Raw genomic sequence first — 24,996 nt, 5'->3', positions numbered from 1 at the left:
TTGATTCTAATTTAGGGAGATTGATGGAAGTTGGTGCACAGCTTCACTATACCAAAACCGGGACTAAGTTCGGTCATGGGCATTTTTTTGTTCATCCTAAATATAGAAAAGCAGCCTGATTGCTCTATGGTTTACAGAAAATAAATGTGGAATTATTGAAGAGGTATGTGTGTGTGTGTGTGTGTGAGAGAGAGAGATGTCGAGGGGCGGGCGGGGGTGGGGGCATCCTGATTGTTATGGCAGTTCTACAGTGTTATTTATTACACAGTAGTCTATTACTTTACAATGATAAAAACTATTCGCTTGGGGCTTTTATCATAAAATCATAGTACTTCAGACTTTCTTATAAAACAAAATGGATTACTGACTGTGACTTATATGTTCAGGGATTCATGTCGATGGATGGCATGACCAACAGTTCACTCTGTTAATGATATATTGCTAAAGTCGATGTTAAGCCTAAAAGTTGTATACAGTACATTTTGATAATAGGGTTTATATTTATATCGATTATTTGGGAACCGTAGCTTTAGAGAATGGGTTGAAATTGATATATCTGAGAGAGAGAGAGAGAGAGAGAGAGAGCTAAACCTAAAGTCCAAGACAATCTTATGGTACAGTTTTATTTCAATAATTCGCTTTCGCGTAGTCTTTATAGCTGTAGGGCGAAACCGGAGGATCCAAAGAAAACCCAAGGTAAACAAACATCTTTCATGTTTTGTTTCATTTTGATGGAAACCATGCTTACTGATCCTGAAATTAGTGTAACAATTAGGATGTTATCACATTTAACCGATAAAATCCTATTATAATCCCTGAAGGAACTGGTGTAAATAACCATGTAAAACACAACTTAAAGGAGCTAAACCGCTAACTAAATATTTTTCATAATATTTGAAATTAAAAACGCGAATTAGAATTCAATATTGGTCCATTTCTATCTTGTTATCTTGCCGTGAAAATATTCGATCCTAATATTAAATATATGTAAATGAAATGAGGTTTAACGTCCTACTGCTCTGCTGCGAACTGGCCTAATGAAGACGGGCATACGCTATACAATGTGGTATGAGGGAAATTTTGCCCGGACAGTGGCACTACGGCCTACTCTTATATCGAATTTCAAGGGATCTTTAACGTGCAAGCCAATGTGTACACGGGACCTAGGTTTTTCGTCCCATCCGAACGACTAGACAGCTGGTACCGGGACAAAATACTCCTGCCTCGCATACACATTGCGCATGAGATCACAGGAGTGAAAATGGCCACATGCCGGTCTCCAAATAAACCACCTTCCACTCCATATTAACCAGAAGATTCGACACAGTTGCTTTTTTGACCAACACCACGACCTTTACGACCCCACCCCGCTGATTACAAACGATAAGTGAAGTCTGGACTAAACGTGCCAACGTTTGCCATTCCATTTAGATTGCTTACAAATTTCGCCAAACGTAACGGATTAGAAGCTAAATATAAATCAGTTTATATATATTCATATTACATTCATGTGCGCTTTTCAACCTATGTTCGACTATTATAAGGTTCCAAAAAATAGAGATGTATCGCCTTTAAGAAGTAAATGTAAGTTGGCAAACAAAACCACAAGTCCTTAATTAATTCTTCCTTAACATGTTTCAATTGTCCAGTAAACCCACGGCAAAAATCTACAGATACGCAGTAGCTGACTGTTTTGTTTGTAGAATGCTATAAGGAAAATAATAGTTCTCAATATCATATCATATACTTATGTTTTGATAATTCTTCTTCGGGCAAAAAACATGTGTAACAACCCCTGACAACAATGTACCTAAACTCATTGATATTCATTAATCCTAACGGCATTCTGGCCGACTTCTGGATAATGCGAAACCTTTGCCTGAAGATAATCGAGATTTTCCTACAAAAGGAAAGCTAACCACGCATATGCCTTTTGGCGGATTTGTTTCGTCGTTTGATTGTGCATGTTTAGATAATATATATACTTACAAATATACATTTGTATATTATTGTTTGATATTTTGTAAGTATACTCATAAAATTATTAAGATTTGTTCTCAAAAAGAGGTTAATAATCTTTGCTCCCAAGCCCATAAAACGTATAAAGGAATTCCACAATGGCGTTTCAGGATTTTCGTAAGGGGGGTAGGTAGGAGGGGGGGGGGCGGATTGTATGGGAGCACACAATTTCAGAGAACGATATATGTATAGTTTAGTTGAAAACAGCAGTGAATATTTCGCTACTGTCTTATCATCAATTCAATATAAAGTATATTGGATTTTAAAAAAGGATCTACTATTTTCAGTTTTAATGGAATTCATAACAAGTAAGCCAGGGTGTATCATTCGGAAATGTTTGTAATTTTCATTTTTTAGGCGATTCAGAATCATAAACAGACACCGCCCATACTCAAAGCAAATGTCCAACTAAACGGTCTAAAAGAAGCGCTGGGTCGGGTAAAAATACGCAACAGAACAATAGTTTAAACGTGCAATGTCGGTTAAGAAGAGAATTATAGACATTGCGAAACGGATCAACATAACACACTATATACTCTGTCTGTGACGAATATTTTGTTTTTTTGTTATAAGTCTTGGTTATTATATAAGATACTTCTGGTCAGCTATCAATCATATGGATACAGAATGAATAAAATTGAATTATTAAAGTAATCCGCAGTCTCGAGACAATAGATAAATCCATTATTGAAATATATACCCCGTTAGCATTTATCAACAATATTGCAATGGCCTTCATTACAAAGTGCGGCGAGTCTCAGACATTTGTGTTTTGAGATCATGCGAATCTGAATTACAGTGTATAGCCGTTAACGGAAAAATCCAACAATAAACAATTGAATGGTCAACGATCGACACTCGCCAAGACAATCAGTCTAATCAATGAAAGTCTAAACCAAGAATTATTTAAGTAACAATGATTGGGACGTCAGTCTCCATTTTCAATGATTCGTATCAGTCGCATTTCTACTAAGAAACTTTCTATATGTAGTTTCTTAAATCCATGCTCAAACTATCGATTCAAAACGTTATTGTAAGTTACGTCTGAATGGTAGTGTATGCTTGCTTACTTTTTTTTTTATTTTAGACAATCGGGTGTTATTATTTCATTATCCCATCAGGAATTAACAAGGGTAACGTCATATGGGAAATTTCTCGCCAATGGCGAATAGATAATCATGAACCGACCCAGTGTGGATAGGGGCATCCAGTATCAGTCTCCTAATCAGTATATCCGAAGGTGTGAACTCGGCTTAAGAAGTATTAGTGTGAGTGTGTGTGTGTGGTGGGGGGAGGGGGCGTTAGCGCGGAAATCAACAGCAGTAACAGTCCGATCTCGATATCAAATAAACTCGTGTTTTTCACAATATTTAAGTAATCTTTACACTAGGGAATCTCATATTATAGCTACAGGTGTTTAATGGGTTATCTATTAAAATCAGAAGTCGCGTATTCGACATCATTTTCCTAGAAAATGGAACAAATATTAAAGAAACAGTTCCAGATTCGACTACAGAGTATCCACTGATGTTAGTCGGTGTAAATATGCTATAATGAAATGGTAAATGTAAAGAGCCCATTCATCACGATTCAAAACCTCAGATTAAAAAAAAAACTAAACCGCATTGATTTAGGTTAAAGTAAAGTATGGAAATAAGGCGATCTGATGGATTATTTCGATTAGTGGTGGGGCGTGTTCTCTACAATTAAATGTCGCTCGCGAAAGATTTAGCGGAATTCAGCTTATTGTGCCATTAAAGGATTATTATGGGAGATTAGATAAACTAGATAATGTAAAGGGAATTTGCTGAAAATTTCAGTCAAATTGATCCACTCTGAAACGAGATATTAGCTTTTGAATTTTAGGCCATGCCTCGCTCATCATTGTCGCGATTATCCATTTAATATCTATTTAATATCAAGCCTAAGGAAATACCTGCAATAGGCAGATTTACCTCTTGCATAATGTATGTTTAATGGAGCACACAAATCGGGTATATCTTAACAGTGGCTTTATCTGTAGCACACAAAACTTATCAACATATAAAATACAACGACATGGTCAATTTATTTTTGACCGAAACCGCTCTTTTCCTATTTTAATATTACACTGTTCAGATACCACCTACTATATAGACAGCGTAAAGCCCTAATGACAATTATTTTTTTTTTGACAAATGATAACTTATCTCTGGTACCCCTCCTTTAATACGTCTATTTCTATATTAACTATACAGTCATTATGGCCCCCAGACCTATATATAATGTGTCGTGATCGACCCTTAGATGAAAGTTATCGCCTGCTTAGTCTTGCGAGAATTGCAGAACTGACCAATTGTTGTGAAATATTTCAAACGAAGGACCAATCATATCAATTACCATAAATTTTCCTGCAGTGCTAAGGTGTCTTTATGCACGAGCTGAAACTATTGATCTGACCACCGGAGACAAATTTCTAAAATAAAAAAAAATCATTTCACCGCTCTTTGATGATTATATCGGAAACACAGTGTTGTGACACAAGTCAGCTGCTGTTGTTGTGGTCTACTGGATTGTGAACAAAATTTTGATATTTATACTTTTTTCTACTCTGTTATGACACACTTAACACACTTTAATTAAACTTTACACGCATTAAATCCACAGGGGCACCAACTGTATCACGTTAATTACCTCGAATTAAACGTTAAGTTCACACAGGAATATAGTATTGTAAGCAAATTAGAGCCACATAAAGTTAAGTACTGTGAAAGGATATGGACGAATTTGGATTTTCTCGCAGAACCTAATATCGAAGGTAGTGTGATATTTTCTTTCTAAACACATAGATTTTATTTCTGATATTTTAAAATATTTGTTTATTACCTCAATTGGAAACCATGCCTGTTTTGCTTTTATAGGATAGCAAACGTTTCTGGAAATTGTTTTGTCAGATGTATAGGTAAATACGTATTTGCTAATCTTTAGTTAAATTTAATTTTAATTATTCAACCAGAAACATAATGTGAACAGAAAACCACCCAACGTTGTTGAATTAATTAATGCATTTGTCACCAAACCCAACGACAAATGTTTGGAAAGCTTTAAGAGAGATAAATGTAGTCAACCCTTTTCTTGAAATGTTTGTCAGACGAATAGATAAATATGTACTCATCTTTGTTTTCAAATTTAATGTTTATGTTAATTATGTAATACCCCCGTCAGACTGGGGTGGCGTCCTTACTGCGACGCGGGGGGGGGGGGGGGGCGGTGGATGGCTGAATGGTTAGCGTGCGCGCGCTGTATCATGAAGTCTGTCATTGAGTCGACTGGCGTGGTTTCGAATCCCCGGTTGTACGTGGCAAGGAGTAGGGTCGCCTGTCCAACCTCGTGGGTTTTCTCCGGGTCCTTCGGTTTCCTCCCTCTACTAAAGACCCCTACGCGCAAGCGAATTATGTAAATAAAATTAAACCATATGTTAGTCCCGAAATGATCTAGTTTGTGTCGAGTGGACGTTAAACCCCATTTCTCTCTCTCTTACTGCGACGCGTCAAGATCGTCATAAGCGGCGCAGTCAAAGCGTGGTGGAAACGCCAGATATCGTGCCAGATATCCATGGTCGTGAATGATCGCCGAGTCACGGTGTTTGTTTTAAGTTTTGGGGCCATTTTGCGTCGGCGTAGCAGCGCAGTAAAGGCGCCACCCTGGCCTGTCTGGGCTATAAGCACGCGACTTTATTCAAGTCTGTAATTTTTGGGGACATTTCTCGCGTTATGTTTACGTTTGGTGGCCACCTTGGACATTTTCTGGTCGCTGTGCGGTCGCAGCAGCTCAGTAAGGACGGGGTCTGACGGGGGCATAATGTCATATACTCCTTTACTTAACCAACTTATTCATATTATTAAGGAATAGTGGTCTGAAGCCTTCTTGAGTTCTTTGTGTTGAGTTACTTCCCTTGATTAATAAAATGCTTTGATCCTAGATGGAATTCTGGGATGGAGTGAAATGTAAAATGGCTGTTTTTAATTAGCTCTTCTGATTGTCATAAACAATAAGAGGCCTTTTGATTTTGAACAGTTTATTTTGAGATGATAAAACAATGATATTCTGACGATTATCTCTTCGGCAGGCACGGCACAGCTGCCTTGCAGAACTTGTTTGTCTTTCCAAATACATCTGATCTGGTTATCGATTCCCAAATCGTGTTTTGTAATTTTTAGAAAGACACTTTTTTGTTAGAATATCACTCATATGTTTTAAGTATAATTGTGATATAACAAAAAAGAAGATCTTGATAAAACAAACACACAGCTGTAGTTGTTAATTGTAAATCAACACAATTATCTGAAACTCATAAAGTAATAAAACTAATATTATGCAATGAAAGGAATGTAAATGAATATGAAAAAAACTTTAAGGTTGGAAATAAAAAAGCAAGAAAATTCCGTTTTCATTACTTCGTGCTGTGGGTTGCAAATTGATATAGGCCAATTATGGCGCTGTTAACTTACAACTTAATATGGCCCATGCTGACTTGTTAATTTTTTGAACCAGCGTGATTGCCTTACTATTTAATTAATATAACTATATCGAAAGAATTATTACTAAACTCATGCCATAGTCAAAAGGGTATCTTGTTCAACTAGCATAGCGTCCTTAGTTTTGATAATCAATAGGGGCCATGGCAAAAGGTTTATCTGGTCTAAGCGGCGTCGTTGGCTTGATAATCAATATGGGCCATAGCGAAATGAAGGGGCATCACATACATGTAGCTTGGTAATCAATAAGGAGCATGGCGATATGTTTATGTCTGGATGGACTAGTAGATATTTACTAGTAAGTCTTTAAAGCTGGGCTAGTTGATAGTTACTACTAGTAGGTCTTTACTACTGGACTAGTAGATATTTACAGCTGGACTAGTAGATATTTACAGCTGGACTAGTAGATATTTACTGGTAGGTATTTACAGCTGGAGTAGTAGATATTCACTAGTAGGTATTGACAGCTGGGCTAGTAGATATTTACTAGTATTCATAGCTGAACTAGTAGATATTCACTAGTATTTATAGCTGAACTAGTAGATATTTGCTAGTAGGTATTTACAGTTGGACTTGTAGCTATAGGGTAGGTATTTAAAGCTGGTTTATTAGTTATTTACTGGTAGTAGGTATTTACTCCTGAACGACTAGATATTTACTAGTAAGTCTTTAAAGCTGGACTAGTAGTTATTTACTAGTAGGTATTTACAGTAGATATTTTCCATTGGACTAGTAGATATTTATCTATAAGCTGTTTATAGCAGGACTACTAGATATTTACTAGGTGTGGGCGTATTTCAGAGTTTCACCTAAATCCTTAACTTTGACTTGACTACCCATAGAGATGCCGCCAATGCTTGTTTGCTTTGTTTAGAAACTTTGAACTTCTTTGTGATACCAAAATTGATATATCGACGAAAGGGAAAACCCTATATTAATTCAGTTTATCAGTATGACTCTCTGAAAAGCGCAATTGAGAATTACGCATTTAACGACTGATTTGATTTATTGTAGAAGTTGTAAGGAGGGAAAGAAAATCAAATTTATTTGCTTTAATTTATTACTTGATAAGAGGGGACTACACGACTCGAATTCAATTCAGTTTAATTCTTTCGTTCAGTTTCTGTATACAATGCATCAGACGGTTGCACAGCAATAAATTGGATTGATGGCTTCTGATTGCACATTATTAAGCTATACAATAAAAACATCAGACGAAACCATCTCTTTTACGGAAAACGGTTCTAAAGAAATGTTGGGTGGTAATTGAACATTTTGTGTTACGCTATACTTCCAAAATAACCGACTTTCATGAATAGGTGCGCTATGGCGTGACCGGTCACGGTGTGTATAGAGAGAGAGAGAGAGTGCACGAACAAAGATATCAATGACAGAATCAGTGGTTGATACCCTGATTTAACATGATTTATATATTGTCACAGTGGGAGTGTCAAATCAGAAAATACGCAGAATAACGTGGCGTAAATATGGTTTAATGGTTTTCAAACGCTCATGACAAATACCTTACTGGACACAGGTCAGTAAACTCCCTTGGATAATTAGGATATTTGTGGATTAATGGTTAAAAAATGATGAAACCATTTTAACCATGCATGATTTACCAGTAAATCACATCAATTGGGAACTTATTTGTTTATCCGCCGATTACGCCAAAACGCTTATGCTGCTTTACGCTAATATGTTAATATATATTTTCGAGAATAAGTTTCGACTTAAACTTAGATTTGGTGCTAGAACAGACGGAAAATAAATTTACTAGTAAATACTAGAACTGGATATAATCATATTAAGACCTTTCTTAGAATGCTTATTTAAAGTCTATGGAGAACTGTAATTAATGCATTCATGCTTTTCCATTGACCAACACAACTTAACAGAACAGCTGTCGTTTATGAGGAACAATAAATATATTGTGCTGCGCATTATACACTTACGATTGTTATATATATATACTCGTTGCTTGAAGACCTCTCGATTCCTTACGATTGAACCCCTTGTATAGTCATTGTTTGAAGACCTCTCGATCCCTTACGATTGAAACCCCGTTATACTGACTGCATGTAGACCTCTCGATTCCTTACTATTGAACCCTTGTTATACTCATTGCTTGAAGACGTCTCAATTTCTTACGATTGAACCTCTGTTTTACTCATGGCTTGAAGCCCCCCCCCCCCCCGATACACAATGTTACAACGAATATGCATTTCCATTGTTTAACATTGGCAACATATACTCAATAATAGATACAAATGGGTAATCTTATAAGAGATAATATTGAATCATATACCCTCGCCGCTGTAAACGAGAAGAAAAAATATTCTATACAAGGAAACAAACGCACGGAACCCCTAAGTGCACAATTCTACTCTTACATAATTTTTTCGTGCACGATTCCGCTCTTATATAATTATTTCGTTGAAACGAAATATTATTTTTAATTCGTACACCGTATTCCATTTGTGTGAATTACTATTTTAAAAGAACTAATATTTCGTTTATACGAAATAATTATATAAAAGTAGAATCGTGAGCGAATAAAATTATATAAGAGTGGAATCGTGTACTTAAGTGACTTCGTAGAATGGAATATGGTGTACCAACTAAAAAAATATTAAAGGGTGTATGGCTCAAATGTTTGGAAATGGGTTAGATTAGACGAAATGGGTCTAAAAGCACTTATGAATGTATATAAAGTGATTTGTATTCAGTTTAAAAAATAATTTCTAATCAATTATTTCGGTTAAATAAATACGTGAACAGTCCAAATTTAACCGCAGTCGTTTACGCCTGATTAGTCCATTTTGCACTTTTTGTTTAAAAATTACTATTTTGTCGTTTGTGAATCAGCCATTATGATTACTTCTGCATTGTCTTTCAGGAGATGTTTTTCTTTGTTCATTACATATTGCACCCGAAACCATAGAATATACGACTCATGTACTGATTTTAAAATGTTCACTATGTCTTATATATAGTTTTTAATTTCTAATTGTATGGAAAATATTGAGTTACGGGTTTGGCTCCGTTAAGCAATATTTCCTAGGAGATATCTTAGTAGATGTCGTTTTTATTCATAGGTTGATAAAATAATAGATTAATAACAGGAATACTTGGTCAGCAACATCGCGTGCCGTCGTGTAATCGGTAACTAAAACCTTATTCAATATAAAACATTGATTCGTGTACAAAGTTTCATAAAGATATCTTGAGCGGTTTATGAGATATTCCTGGAAAACAAAGCCGACACGGTTGGTCGGTGCCCGTTTCAATATCACTGTCTTCACTTGGTTTGACAAGGTATATTTAAAGACATCGATGAAAGCATTCTCTAAAGTTATGTATGATAAACATGTCTCAACATTGGCCTCCTAAATATGCATCTGATATTAAACGATGACCGCCGGCAAAATAACACTATAAACAGAACAGACAGGCGGCAATTCATTCACTATGGCATGGCTGAACAATAATTACTTGTGTTGAACAATCTCTTTGTCGGCTGATATCATCCTATGTCAGACATATTGGCAACAAGAGCAACAGTTATAAATCGTGAACAGGACAATTACCGCCAATTATTGAGACTTGATCAGACCATAATCAACAATTGTTTTATGTTTGAAGTTTAATATTTACATTAGTATGAACAATTGCCAGATCTGCTTTTATAATATTTTAATAGGCGTTTATCTCTATCGCTAGTAGGTGATCTGGTTTTTTTTAATATTTGGAGTTTAATATTTACATTAGTTTGAAAAATTAAGGGGGCCACGGTGTCTCATTGGGTAAGGGCGATTGGGTAAGGGCGCTGGCGTAATAACTAGGAGATCAGTGGTTCGATCCCTTGTATCTTCATTCGTGATTACTCCTTTGTCAGTGGTGCAAGATGAAAGATCTCACCACAAGGATCGGTGTCTTGTCGTTCAGGTGCGACGAAAAAACCGAGGTCTCATGTACACATAAAAGAACCCTTGAAAATTGGAACTCCAAATAAGAGTAGGCCAGACAAAATTTGCCTCATAGCACACTGCATGGCATGTGTCCGTCTTCGTTAGCACAATTCGGTGACGAAACAAAGGACATTAAGTCGATTTAATTTCTTTTCATTCCATTTCACGTATTTTTAAATTAAAGATATTTGAGAAAAAATTCTAAATTCCTCCAAGTGAGCTGGCACCCATAAGGATTGGAATACGAGACAATGTTTTTTGATCCAATTTCTAAACCATACGCCTACAATACTGTAGTTATCAAATTAATAAATCAATTTCGTTATTATTTATAGCAACATGTGGGCACATATTCAACTACGCATAACACTATTACAAATTTACACGTTACAAAATTCAAACATCCCCCAATCGATTTTGCGTGTGACGTCATCAATGTGTGTGTATTTCTCATACGTGATACGACACACGGACACGGCCGCAGGTATCGAAAAGCTTTCATAAGGAAAAGGTCCGTATAACATCGTCGTCTTTTTACCGTATTTGTTTGCTACTTTTAGAAATGTCATGAAATGAACTGGGATTTAACGTCCTACCGTTCTGCTCTGACTTGGCTAATGAAGACGGGGCTACTTTTTAGACGTTGAAATGTTGTGCTGTAGGTTTTTATGAATCTATGTGTATCCTAGAACACGAAGGTGTATATTTGATGTGATTTTAACCACGCTAAAGACTGGAATTTATGCATTACTTTTGATGAGCTTTTCGCGGAATTTTTCATATTTTTCTTGTCTGTCTGCATGCTGGTTGATATACGTGCTAAATTTAGGAAGGTGGGACCTTGCAAATCTGTAAAAGAGGTGTATACTTTCTGAAATGACACTTTAGTGAAACCAAAAATTGCAGTCGAGTCGGAGTCGAAGATATTAAGATTGGACACTATATTTTTTTTAGAATTTTAATTAGCTCAGCGACTGTCAAGCGAATTTGTAGGCTAGGCATTTGACTAGTACTAATGTTGCTCTTGGTAGATAACTGCCATCATTGCTGTAATAGAACTAAGCTAAGCTCAGCTACCCATATGTACGCGGTGCGAAAATCTACCAAAACTCTAAAACTACATTGACGCAACGTATCTCGTGTACGATACAGATACGTCAACTTGCCAAAAGTCTTCTACCTATCACTAATTCTATAAACATCGCTTTATCGATTTACACTTTAAATAATATAATATATTATTAATTGATTCGTTTAATACGCATGGTATATTTTCAATTTGTTATCAATTGAAATGTTCTTTAATATTAACATATTTTCACGCACAAAATGATTTTTTGAATTAGTAATAATCCCATTATCAGTACACAGCAGAAATAAAATAAAACCAAGTACGAACAATCCAAACCATAAGACAGAATTCGAAGTCCTAAAAAACGTTATAGGCAAAATGTTATTTTAATGGTGTATTTTAATTGTTACATAAATGTGAAAAACATTTTACTTTGTCGGGGGGGGGGGGGGTAGAATAAATGTTGGAATTGAAGTATGAAGTTTGAAATTAACTTCAAACAAATTATATGACATACATTCATTATCAGTCCCCATTGCCGGCGTAGTTCAGAATTGGTATAAAGTGAATAACCTTTTACTTTATCGGGGTGTTGGGGGGGGGGGGGGGTGGATGGCCGAATGGTTAGCAGGTGCGCGTTGTGTCATAAGGTCTGTCATTGAGTCAACTGGCGTGGTTTCGATTTCCCGGTTGTATGTGACAAAGAGTAAGGTTTCCTGTCCAACCTCGTGGGTTTCCTCTCGCTGCTAAAGACCCCTACCACGCAAGCGAATTATTGAAATAATATTGAACCAGGTGTTAATCCTGAAACCTCGTGTGTCTTCTCCGGGTCCTCCCCCCCCCCCCCCCGGTAAAGATCCCTACGCGCAAGCGAATTATTGAAATAAAATTGAACCATATTTTAGTCCCGAAGTGACCTAGTTTGTGTCGAGTGGAGGTTACCCCCCCCTCCCCTCTCTCTCTCGTTGTTATTGACCTATCTTTTTTAAAACATTTTTGACGACCCATTACAGGGGCATTATGTAATATTTGAAATAGAGGCTGTAATTCACGCTGTAATAGTTAAAAATGGATAACGTAAATAGAATATGCTGCAAATTTCAGTCAAATTGCTCTACACCGAGCGGGGTTGGATGGCCGAATGGTTAGCACGTACGCGCCGAATCATAAGGTCTGTCATGGAGTCAACTGGCAGGATTTCGATTTTCCGGTTGCATGTGACAAGGAGTAGGGTTGCCTGTCCAACCTTCTGTGTTTTCTCCTGGTCCTCCGGTTTCCTCCCGCTGCTAAAGACCCCTACCGCGCAAGCGAATTATTGAAATAATATTGAACCAGGTGTTTATCCCGAAATGACCTAGTTTTGAATTTTAGGCTAGCCTCGATCATCATTACTAAAGTCGGTACGATAAAAAACATAGTCTCCATTATCTATTTTTACGTTTAATTATTTTTCAAAAAATGAATTCCAATCCGCTAAATATCGCAGGCTAGCGATGGCATCGAGAGTTGATTGTTGTCTGGAATAGGCAGATTTAGCGCATGCATAATGTAGATTTATTTCGCCCAAAACAGCTGCTAAATACGAAAATGTTACTTATATAGGACAAGTCAAAGGGGTCGCCAAATTTACAATCGCTACCCCTGGATGTGTTAAAATTTCAATTCTCCATAATTTTTACATTTTTTTTAAATCATTTAAATTTTGGATTTGATGTGATGCATATGTATAACATGTCTTTCCTTATCGATCACTTTTAACAATACTGCGTGGACTACGGACAAAACAAAACCGTTTTCGTCAATATTTTAATTATCCATATTTCTTTCAATTTTTATGATATTTAAATTTTGGCAATCTGATTAAAAACAGATCTATATTTCGTTTCTTTTTTTGAGACATTCGATGGCCTACATCAAGTGTAGTAAAGACAAGTAAAACGAAATTTTGAACTATAAAAACGAAACGAAATAGGATCTGTGTTTTAACCAGATTGAAAGTTCGGATACGATGCGTAGAATGTGCGTATTTATAAAATATCTTTCCTTGTCGGTCACTTTGTGAAATACTGTAGACGCTATTGACCGAAAGACTTTCTTGTCGGCCCTTGTCCGTGATTAGTAGGACCCGAAAATAAACAGAATGCTGGACGTAATATTTTGTTATTATTAATGTAAACTGCTAACGGGTGCATGGAAAGCAACGGTTGTATTGTTATTTGCCTGAAATTAGATAATAATATTTCAGTGTTATAGTAACTGCTAGCATGAGGTACATAAAAAAACTGTTTTGCTATTTGTCTTAAAGTTCACGCTATAATCTGTGCGATAATTGACCGATTTATGAAAGCACACGGGGGTGACTTTAAATACAATTTAATGTTTCGAACAAATGTTATTTTTGTTCGGCAAGATCCGGTATCATCTGTTACGGCGATTTGTGTACATAGTTTACAGATAAAATTAAAGCAAATTTTATCGGCGAGGAATTTTTTTGATCTTTTGAGAATTAGCCCCCCCCCCCCCAAAAAAAAAAATGGGTTACGTATCAACGTTTTATCGTAATCAAAGATGTTATTAAAATACTACTATCTCCGATGCTACTAACGAAGTTATTTAAAAACTAAATACCACCAAAAGTTTAGAGAAATGTTAGATATTAAGATTATATTAATATCAGATTTATAATAATGGTAGCTGGTGAAATTAGAACATTTTTCTCTTATAGCTACGTAATCTCTTGTTTTACACTTAAAAGACCTAGATCACCTACTAACGAAAGAGATAATATGCCTTAATATGATAAAAACAGATTCGGTACTGTGTATTCGATGCTGATAAAGCTATTATCCGAAGTAGCTCGACATTGCGCTGTGTTCCATAAGCACGATATTCCCGTCTAGGAATAGTGAATTTGCAATATATATCACTTTATTTATAATGATAACAGTACGATAAACATCCCCGGAATTCCAACGCTTGTATTTATAACACATTTCTAATTCCCTGCGGAATGCTACAATACGTCCTGGAATAGGAATTGTTCATAAGCTATTTATTTCGTGTTGTGTATGTGGCGATAAATACAAGAAGTCCATCTCAACTATCTTCGTATTCACCGTGAAGATTGCAAATATGAACTCGCTTGAAGTCATTTAAACTGCAGAAGGAATCCAAATGCCATCCTCCAAGAGTTCGGAGATAATCAACCACGCTGTAGCCTACGTTAAACTACCACTTGTTATTGTAACTCTGTATCGGAGCATTTCATATAAGTAACTTTAATCCAGTTATACCATTCTACAAAATGAAATGATCAGTTGTGAAATTGAACGAACGTACTATGTCAGATCGGGTAATTGCTTTAAATGAGAATAGTAAGCTATCTGTCTACGAAGTCCAATATTTCCGATCTCAACAAATACGAAATTACAGCCACCGTCATTTATTAGTAATTCATCAGTTTAATAATTTATCTCTTGTCTTGTCTGTTCTGTTGTTTATATAAGATAGATAAATAAATAGGCTACAGATCACAGACAATCGGTTGTTTAAACATACATTATGCAAGAGCTAAATCTGCCTATTGCGGGTCTTATTTAAATTATTAATTAGACATTAATTAACTTATCCAGACCATATTCAACTCTCGATGGCATCGCTAGCCTGCGATCGTAAGTAGATTGTGAGCCGATTTCTTGCATAACTTACCTTAGCAGGTGCGCGTTGTGTCATAAGGTCTGTCATTGAGTCAACTGGCGTGGTTTCGATTTCCCGGTTGTATATGTGACAAAGAGTAAGGTTTCCTGTCCAACCTCGTGGGTTTCCTCTCGCTGCTAAAGACCCCTACCACGCAAGCGAATTATTGAAATAATATTGAACCAGGTGTTAATCCTGAAACCTCGTGTGTCTTCTCCGGGTCCTCCGCCCCCCCCCCCCCCCGGTAAAGATCCCTACGCGCAAGCGAATTATTGAAATAAAATTGAACCATATTTTAGTCCCGAAGTGACCTAGTTTGTGTCGAGTGGAGGTTACCCCCCCCCCTCTCTCTCTCGTTGTTATTGACCTATCTTTTTTAAAACATTTTTGACGACCCATTACAGGGGCATTATGTAATATTTGAAATAGAGGCTGTAATTCACGCTGTAATAGTTAAAAATGGATAACGTAAATAGAATATGCTGCAAATTTCAGTCAAATTGCTCTACACCGAGCGGGGTTGGATGGCCGAATGGTTAGCACGTACGCGCCGAATCATAAGGTCTGTCATGGAGTCAACTGGCAGGATTTCGATTTTCCGGTTGCACGTGACAAGGAGTAGGGTTGCCTGTCCAACCTTCTGTGTTTTCTCCTGAAATAATATTGAACCAGGTGTTAATCCCGAAATGACCTAGTTTTGAATTTTAGGCTAGCCTCGATCATCATTACTAAAGTCGGTACGATAAAAAACATAGTCTCCATTATCTATTTTTACGTTTAATTATTTTTCAAAAAATGAATTCCAATCCGCTAAATATCGCAGGCTAGCGATGGCATCGAGAGTTGATTGTTGTCTGGAATAGGCAGATTTAGCGCTTGCATAATGTAGATTTATTTCGCCCAAAACAGCTGCTAAATACGAAAATGTTACTTATATAGGACAAGTCAAAGGGGTCGCCAAATTTACAATCGCTACCCCTGGATGTGTTAAAATTTCAATTCTCCATAATTTTTACATTTTTTTTAAATCATTTAAATTTTGGATTTGATGTGATGCATATGTATAACATGTCTTTCCTTATCGATCACTTTTAACAATACTGCGTGGACTACGGACAAAACAAAACCGTTTTCGTCAATATTTTAATTATCCATATTTCTTTCAATTTTTATGATATTTAAATTTTGGCAATCGGATTAAAAACAGATCTATATTTCGTTTCTTTTTTTGAGACATTCGATGGCCTACATCAAGTGTAGTAAAGACAAGTAAAACGAAATTTTGAACTATAAAAACGAAACGAAATAGGATCTGTGTTTTAACCAGATTGAAAGTTCGGATACGATGCGTAGAATGTGCGTATTTATAAAATATCTTTCATTGTCGGACACTTTGTGAAATACTGTAGACGCTATTGACCAAAAGACTTTCTTGTCGGCCCTTGTCCGTGATTAGTAGGACCCGAAAATAAACAGAATGCTGGACGTAATATTTTGTTATTATTAATGTAAACTGCTAACGGGTGCATGGAAAGCAACGGTTGTATTGTTATTTGCCTGAAATTAGATAATAATATTTCAGTGTTATAGTAACTGCTAGCATGAGGTACATAAAAAAACTGTTTTGCTATTTGTCTTAAAGTTCACGCTATAATCTGTGCGATAATTGACCGATTTATGAAAGCACACGGGGGTGACTTTAAATACAATTTAATGTTTCGAACAAATGTTATTTTTGTTCGGCAAGATCCGGTATCATCTGTTACGGCGATTTGTGTACATAGTTTACAGATAAAATTAAAGCAAATTTTATCGGCGAGGAATTTTTTTGATCTTTTGAGAATTAGCCCCCCCCCCCAAAAAAAAAAAAATGGGTTACGTATCAACGTTTTATCGTAATCAAAGATGTTATTAAAATACTACTATCTCCGATGCTACTAACGAAGTTATTTAAAAACTAAATACCACCAATAGTTTAGAGAAATGTTAGATATTAAGATTATATTAATATCAGATTTATAATAATGGTAGCTGGTGAAATTAGAACATTTTTCTCTTATAGCTACGTAATCTCTTGTTTTACACTTAAAAGACCTAGATCACCTACTAACGAAAGAGATAATATGCCTTAATATGATAAAAACAGATTCGGTACTGTGTCTTCGATGCTGATAAAGCTATTATCCGAAGTAGCTCGACGTTGCGCTGTGTTCCATAAGCACGATATTCCCGTCTGGGAATAGTGAATTTGTAATATATATCACTTTATTTATAATGATAACAGTACGATAAACATCCCCGGAATTCCAACGCTTGTATTTATAACACATTTCTAATTCCCTGCGGAATGCTACAATACGTCCTGGAATAAGAATTGTTCATAAGCTATTTATTTCGTGTTGTGTATGTGACGATAAATACAAGAAGTCCATCTCAACTATCTTCGTATTTACCGTGAAGATTGCAAATATGAACTCGCTGGAAGTCATTTAAACTGCAGAAGGAATCCAAATGCCATTCTCCAAGAGTTCGGAGATAATCAACCACGCTGTAGCCTACGTTAAACTACCACTTGTTATTGTAACTCTGTATCGGAGCATTTCATATAAGTAACTTTAATCCAGTTATACCATTCTACAAAATGAAATGATCAGTTGTGAAATTGAACGAACGTACTATGTCAGATCGGGTAATTGCTTTAAATGAGAATAGTAAGCTATCTGTCTACGAAGTCCAATATTTCCGATCTCAACAAATACGAAATTACAGCCACCGTCATTTATTAGTAATTCATCAGTTTAATAATTTATCTCTTGTCTTTTCTGTTCTGTTGTTTATATAAGATAGATAAATAAATAGGCTACAGGTCACAGACAATCGGTTGTTTAAACATACATTATGCAAGAGCTAAATCTGCCTATTGCGGGTCTTATCTAAATTATTAATTAGACATTAATTAACTTATCCAGACCATATTCAACTCTCGATGGCATCGCTAAGCTGCGATCGTAAGTAGATTGTGAGCCGATTTATTGCATAACTTTCCTTCTCGATTTAACGATTAAATGGATAATCGAGACTATGTTTATCGTACTGACTTTAGTAATGATGACCGAGGCCAGGCAGAAATTTCATTTGCTTAGTTCTCGGTTCATAGTGGATCAATTTGAATGAAATTTTCAGCAAATTGCCTTTACGTTATCTGGTTTTTAACTATTATAGCGAGAGAACTGCCAACTCGTTATCGAATCTCCCATAATGTATCTTTAATATGCGAGCTCGACTTTGGATACTTGGATACTATGATATTGACCACTGCGGTTATCATAAAGACAATTCAATCTGAACGGCTACTCTCTAGTTTAAAACGAATGAAGTCTTTATGAAATAAACGTTGTGCTAGCATAGCATTAATTTTAATAGAAACTACTTCACATATATTTATCCAATCAATTTGATTCAACATAAATTGACAAATTCTGGCTATATAAATCACGCATTGTTAAACAAATACACTAGAGATAGTAGTTAAATAATGTAGATATGGAAATATAAAGAAACTATTCACCTTTAGTCCCCGACAGTTTAGTTTTAAAATCTGTTTTTCACTTTATATTCGATAGTTTATAGTTTACCGAAACTCAGAATATATATTGTATATTACTGCAACGAAACTACTACAATTTTACTTCTGAGAAGAGAAAAAAAGGTCACACGATTAATAGGTCGATTAGATTGCTTTGGTTATTCTCTTGACGGGAACTCTTCTTAAAATTAGCAGAAGCTTTGTAACTGGAGACCAACTTCCGTTGGCCTTGACCGACGAGCGAATTAATTTTGCCCAATCGCGTCGATTTTTAAAATCGCTCGAAAAAATCGCCTGGGTGCCTGTTCACGGCGACGACGATTCTGCTCGGCGAACCATTCGCCCGATTGATCGCCTGTACCTAGCATGTTAGATATTTTCGGTCGAATATTTTACGCCGACGATCGATTCGTCTGTCCGTGTCCAGCGTATATTGTCAAGCGCACCATTTTTATATTACCTCCAAAATGGCTTCTATATGAGTCATATGATCGACGTATTTAATCGCAGAGTGGCGTACGTGCTCGAGACGATCGCTACGTGTGCCCGTTCCTGATCGGCTGTAAAAAAATTGCTGGCGAATTCCAATCGGATCTGTGTACATTCTAGCTTGGATTAATGAAATTTTCCGAAAAATGTAAATAGCGTTCTATGGCTTTAAGGAACATAAAATAAAGTACGGCGTTGGCCTACCTATTCTTTAAATTAGTGTTTGGCGACCTTGAAATAAATTATCCCGTAATTACCATTACCTGAAGACCATTAGGGTCAATCAAATGAACAAATATTTCGATTATTTCGTAATTAGTTATGGTGTAATTACAAGATACAAGATATTTATCTTGTAATTATGAGATAGTTACATTTTGCGTAGATTTTCTGAAAGATTTTGGTGAATATTCATGATTTTGATGCAGAAGGATAAGAGAGTTAGGTGGTTAGTTACGTTGAATGTTTAGTTGTTTACTTGTATGCTACTTCCAAATTGTGTATCTCAAGATTTCCATAGTGAATTTTATACATGCTTTTGAACAAGAGGTTGCCACATGTTGCTCAGACTGTGGTAGAAAGCGTTCAACACTAAGACAATTTGGAAAAGAGTCGGTTAAACGGACGAGGATTAACATTAAAGTAAATGGGGAAACTAAAGGACAATATTGGTGTCAGTCATTATCACATATTGTGGTAGAACTGGTTAGACACGTTCCAAATATGATCTTAACACACCATGTTTTTTTTAAATAAAGTATAGAATGGATAAAAACGAGTGAATGTACGGGCCTTTTCTATTTGTCTCGTTTTCTCTTATCTAGTGACAGTCAATTCTTTTATAAATTGTTAGGTACTCACAGTCTCATATAAAAACTTGTCGTCTTTAATGGAATTATCAGTGAGTTGAAATTCGACCGTGTATCTGTTATGGCTCGTTCGCTCACTTCTCGTTTCTTCAAGTATTTTTTACGCATCTACCGTAGCAATAATCTGTATGTTAAAATTCTATTAAAATTAACCAGTTCTATCACATAACTTTTGTCCTTTAATGGTAATCTTTTCCATATGTCATTGTGTTAGCTGTTAGCAACAAAATATGTTTTTATGAAAATTTTCATTTATTTTCTAATCAATTTTTTCCCTTAAGATGACACCGTGTTACATTTTTATCCGTTTATTTAACACAAATTGTAATAAAATAATTGATTTACTTGTAATTCCGTGGGCATGTTTTATTTTTTGTTGTTTAGATCAGTAATTACGTTATAATTTTTATTGATGTAAAACTGTAATATATAGAGAAGAATAACAATAAAATAAAAATTAAAAAATATTGATGGCATGATTGTCGACCACCCTGGTGCTTCTTATAGATTTTACCGTGTATCTTTCGTTTAATGTAACCTTTTTATTGGCATTTCGAGGGAATTTTATCAGAACAGTGAAGCCCAATGAAGAACTACTTTTGCGAATGGGCATCAGCCTGATTAGCAGAGATACATATTCTTCACAGATCCTGTCGAAGATCATAACGAAATATTATTATAAAGAATGACTTTCTCGTCTTTACGACTCTGTTCTGTATAGTAATGATTACGATTTTATTCAGACCTTTCTATAAATATTTATACAATTTTTGTATTTTCTATTAAAAATATTAATGATTGTTTTGGAAATTGGTATTCAAACGTAATTATTTATTTAGTAGGTTTTAATTCACTTTTATGTAAAAATGGGAATAGTTATTTTCTCTTATAAGAAATAGTCAAGAACAATCCAACATTCATTCACTCTTAACGCTTGTTCTTGAAAATGGTAATGTAACGTAATTATTTATTTAGTAAGTTTTAGTATACTTTTATGTAAAAATGTGCATGGTTATTTTCTTTTAGGAATAGCCAAGAACGACCCAAAATTCACAAGAAATGTTGGATTATTCATAATAAAGAATGAGCACAATTATGATTTGTACTTTATTGAAAACTGACATTATCTAAGAGTACACTATCTAACCCATTGTTTTGTAATGTTATTACTTACATTTGAATGTGAATGCATAAATGCCGCCAATTCTGCCAGTCCAAATGTCTGTCCCACAATTTCTTATCTATAGGCTAAACTTATTTTCTGGTCCCTGCTGTAGTCAACTGTAAGAGCAGCAATTCCCGATCTACCATCGGATTTAATTAATTTTGTAAAGAAGCTTTGTGTTATCTCCCGTTTTTTTTTTAAAAAAAAATAATAAAAATATCATGTTCCATTTCGGTCAGGACCACCAACGGTTATTGTTTCTATGATTAATTCATACAAAATTTACCATTTTTATTTAAGAGGCGGACCAATTAAAGAAACTAATTAAACTTTATAATTAAGGTCAAAATCAGCTTTATTCCGTTAGTAGAAGTTTGGTATCAAAGATGACCGTGTGTTTAAATGCCCGTCTCTGTATAATTCTAGGTCTCAGTCAGTAGGGCCAGAAGAAAAGATGAAGAAATACGTGGAGGAAGACGACGATACAGTCACAGAAACCAAGGGTAAAACTGCGATTGAAGTGCGAGACCTGCTCGTTCACTATGCCAAACATTCGACCATGCACGGGGTTCCCTCCATAGTGGGATCTAAATTATACCGAGGAAGGAAGTAAGTTCTTTATTTTAATAAGATATTCAGGGGTAGAACTACCCAATCATGTGATACACAAATTTGCTAGCACACTAGTGTTGTAACCCGGAAAAAAATCCACGTTGTTTAGAAATAATTCGCAACTGATGTATTTCGTCTTGCCTCCAGCCACAGTAGTGGAGGTTATAAGGACTTTCTTTCAGCAAGTTTTGTAATCATTTGATTACAAAACCGTAAAGGCTCTACAAGTCCCTTAAATTTCCAAATAAACTGCCCACAATGTAAACGGTACATAGTTTAATATATAATAAACCAATTATCATTTAAATAAAGATGATGCCTACCGTACAATTAATTTGATCAAATTCAACGGCCACGTGATATTTATGTCCGTTTAAAAAAAAAAAAAAAAAAAAAAAATAATATGGCCACCTAACCAGAATTAGCCTGCGCACGACTTCGCAAGTGCTCAAACGTCATTTTCCATGTATGGAGACCATGTCCATACTTAAATGCTTATAGTATTTCGTTATAGCAAACAAATTTTAATCATTGTAAGGAAAGCTATGGGCAGGGCGATGCGATGCGATATCTGGCGAGATTTCACAACCCCGCCCTACGTGCTACTACGGGCAGTCTACGGGGGAATTTTTAGTAAACCCGTGCGTAAGACTTACGCGTCACTTGCGTGTGTTCGGCATTGTAGAAGATCGCAGACTGACCGTAGAAACTTTTGGACGGTTTCTTGCGGCTGGTCTGCGAGCTACCAAACCCTGCGACAATGAAATGAAATGGGGTTTAACGTCCTACTGTTTTGCTCCGAACTGGGCTAATGAAGACGGGCATACGTCACACAGTGTGCTATGAGGGAAATTTTGCCCCGGACCGCGGCACTACGGCCTACTCTTATATCGAATTCCAAATGTCAAAGGATCTTTTACGTGCATGCCAATGTGTACATGGGACCTCGGTTTTTCGTGTTATCCGAATGACTAGACAGCTATCCTTGTCAGGCCCTCCGTCCTGCATCACTGACAAAGGAGAACCACGCCGTAAAATCTGGGTGAACTTTCTCGGCCAATGCAGGGATCGAACACCCGACCTCCAGGTTAGCGAGCCAGCGTCTTACCCACTTAGCCACGGTGATCCTCTAAACCCTGCGACCCGTGCGTGTTAAAACACATACGGCGTGTTGTGAGCTAGGCTTTAGTCACCAAATCTTCACTATTTATGATAGAATTACTTATTTGAATTCAAATTGTTATGCTATGTGTTGTGCGTTTAAAGCTACACTCACGCAATGTAATGGATAACAGAAACTATTGAGAATTGTCACAAACATGTGATATTTGTGACCCAAACGGCTAATCCAGAGCGACCTTCGGTAATAATTTTTTCACGACTAGTGGTTGGAACTAGAAACCGAACGCTAATGGTCTGGACCATCGTCTATTCAAAGATGGCTGTCCCCAGGGACATGGTGATGTCATTTTACCATAACCCTGAAAAAAAAAAAACCCTTAACCCCAAGGAAGGTCTATACATCTCTCCATGAAGGATAATGAATGGCTGTGTTATATAGTTTAATAAACAAATAATACTTTCATGAAGTTAAATTTGCGCGACTCAAATTAATTTAAAGACGACAAAATTCCTTGTAACTTGACTTTACTTTTTGCATAGCGCAAATATTGAAATAATGCGTAATTTTTAGACTTACATAAATTAAGACATAACAAACGGGATAATAAAAATATCTGCTCATAGAAGTAGCAACCATTTAAATTTCATTCAAGCTTTCTTAAAATCATATACTTAACAAAAATAGATTCTCTCTACATATTCAACACTTTCGTTTCATCGACACCGGCATCTTAGAACTACTCCAACCATGCCACAATAGCATGGTTCAGTATTTTCGGACTAAGGTTCGGACTAAATGAAATTCGGATTCAGTTAGTTCGACCATAGTCAAGAAATCCCGATAACCGAAGGTTGCCTAGGCTGTAAATTTTTGTCGGAATTTTAAAAGTATGTAGCAACTTTGTTGAAACTAATACACCAATTATCCAATGTTCCGATGCCTAGATAAATAGATTTGAAATGTCATCCTTATTGACCCTTTCAATGATACTTTGAAAATGCCAAAGTGACTATCTAACTTACTCAATTAAAATGATACATTAGCTTTGGCCCTAAAATTTCTCTTAATTATGTTGTTTTATTAACGTAAGCCTTCATTAAGAAGTAATAATAATATGTTGCAATAAATCTAACAACGTAGCCCTATATAAATCAATGTTTGTTAATGTCGTGACTATTTTAAGTTAAGATAAAATTTTAACTTAAAATATTATTTTAGTGGATTTTAACTGAAATGCTTAAAATCGTTTTGTGAATCTCGTCTTCGTCTATCTTAAAGTAGCTAAGTCTCTAACTCAATATCATCCAAAGTCTTCGAAATGAAAACACGATTTATTTGTCAATTTAACTCAATATTGATGTTGTGATCTTACAGGGAAAAGATGGGCTTCTGATATCCAATATTTAAGACAAAATAAACATTTCACCATTGGTACACGTATCGTGTACCATAATGCGTTTCAGCGTAATTTGTAACAAGAGACTCGAAGAACGAGGCTATGCATATTCCACAAGTCATGTCAAACGGTAACTTTATATTCTTATCTGGAGAGCATGCGCAATAAATACTATCGGTGTAGACTGGAATAACAAGACCCTAGAGATTGCCATTCGATCTCGACTTCTGGCGTATTTCGCCGAATATAACTGATGGGGTTTAACGTCCTACTGTTTTGCTCCTAAACTGGGCTAATGAAGACGGGATAGAAATTAGAGTAAAAACGGAAAAGATTGAATGTAAATCAGTTTATATACACTCATATTACATTATTAGATGTGTTGCGACCCATTTTTGTCAATTTCTAGATCCCAAATATTAGTGACTTAGCTCCTTTAAGTTAGGATGAAATATTTAGTTTAAGACGATTTCAAGGAGAT

General features: G+C 35.8%; 1 protein-coding gene across 3 annotated transcripts in view; it reads left to right on the top strand.

Annotated features, from left to right (window-relative positions):
- The window catches only part of LOC126820871 (amiloride-sensitive sodium channel subunit alpha), a 110,180-nt gene that overhangs the window by 47,622 nt on the left and 37,562 nt on the right, over nucleotides 1-24,996 (top strand). For 2 of the 3 annotated variants that reach the window (XM_050549010.2, XM_050549009.2), the window contains exon 2: nucleotides 21,811-21,993. In XM_050549010.2, coding sequence (XP_050404967.1) covers nucleotides 21,811-21,993 — 183 coding nt within the window. Of the gene's footprint in view, nucleotides 1-4,710; nucleotides 4,817-21,810; nucleotides 21,994-24,996 lie in introns of those variants that run through there. The other variant, XM_050549011.2, reaches the window with a different exon arrangement.

This window comes from Patella vulgata, chromosome 5 (genome assembly GCF_932274485.2).
Source record: "Patella vulgata chromosome 5, xgPatVulg1.2, whole genome shotgun sequence".
Taxonomy (NCBI): domain Eukaryota; kingdom Metazoa; phylum Mollusca; class Gastropoda; family Patellidae; genus Patella; species Patella vulgata.
This window is presented reverse-complemented; position numbering and strand designations above follow the sequence as displayed.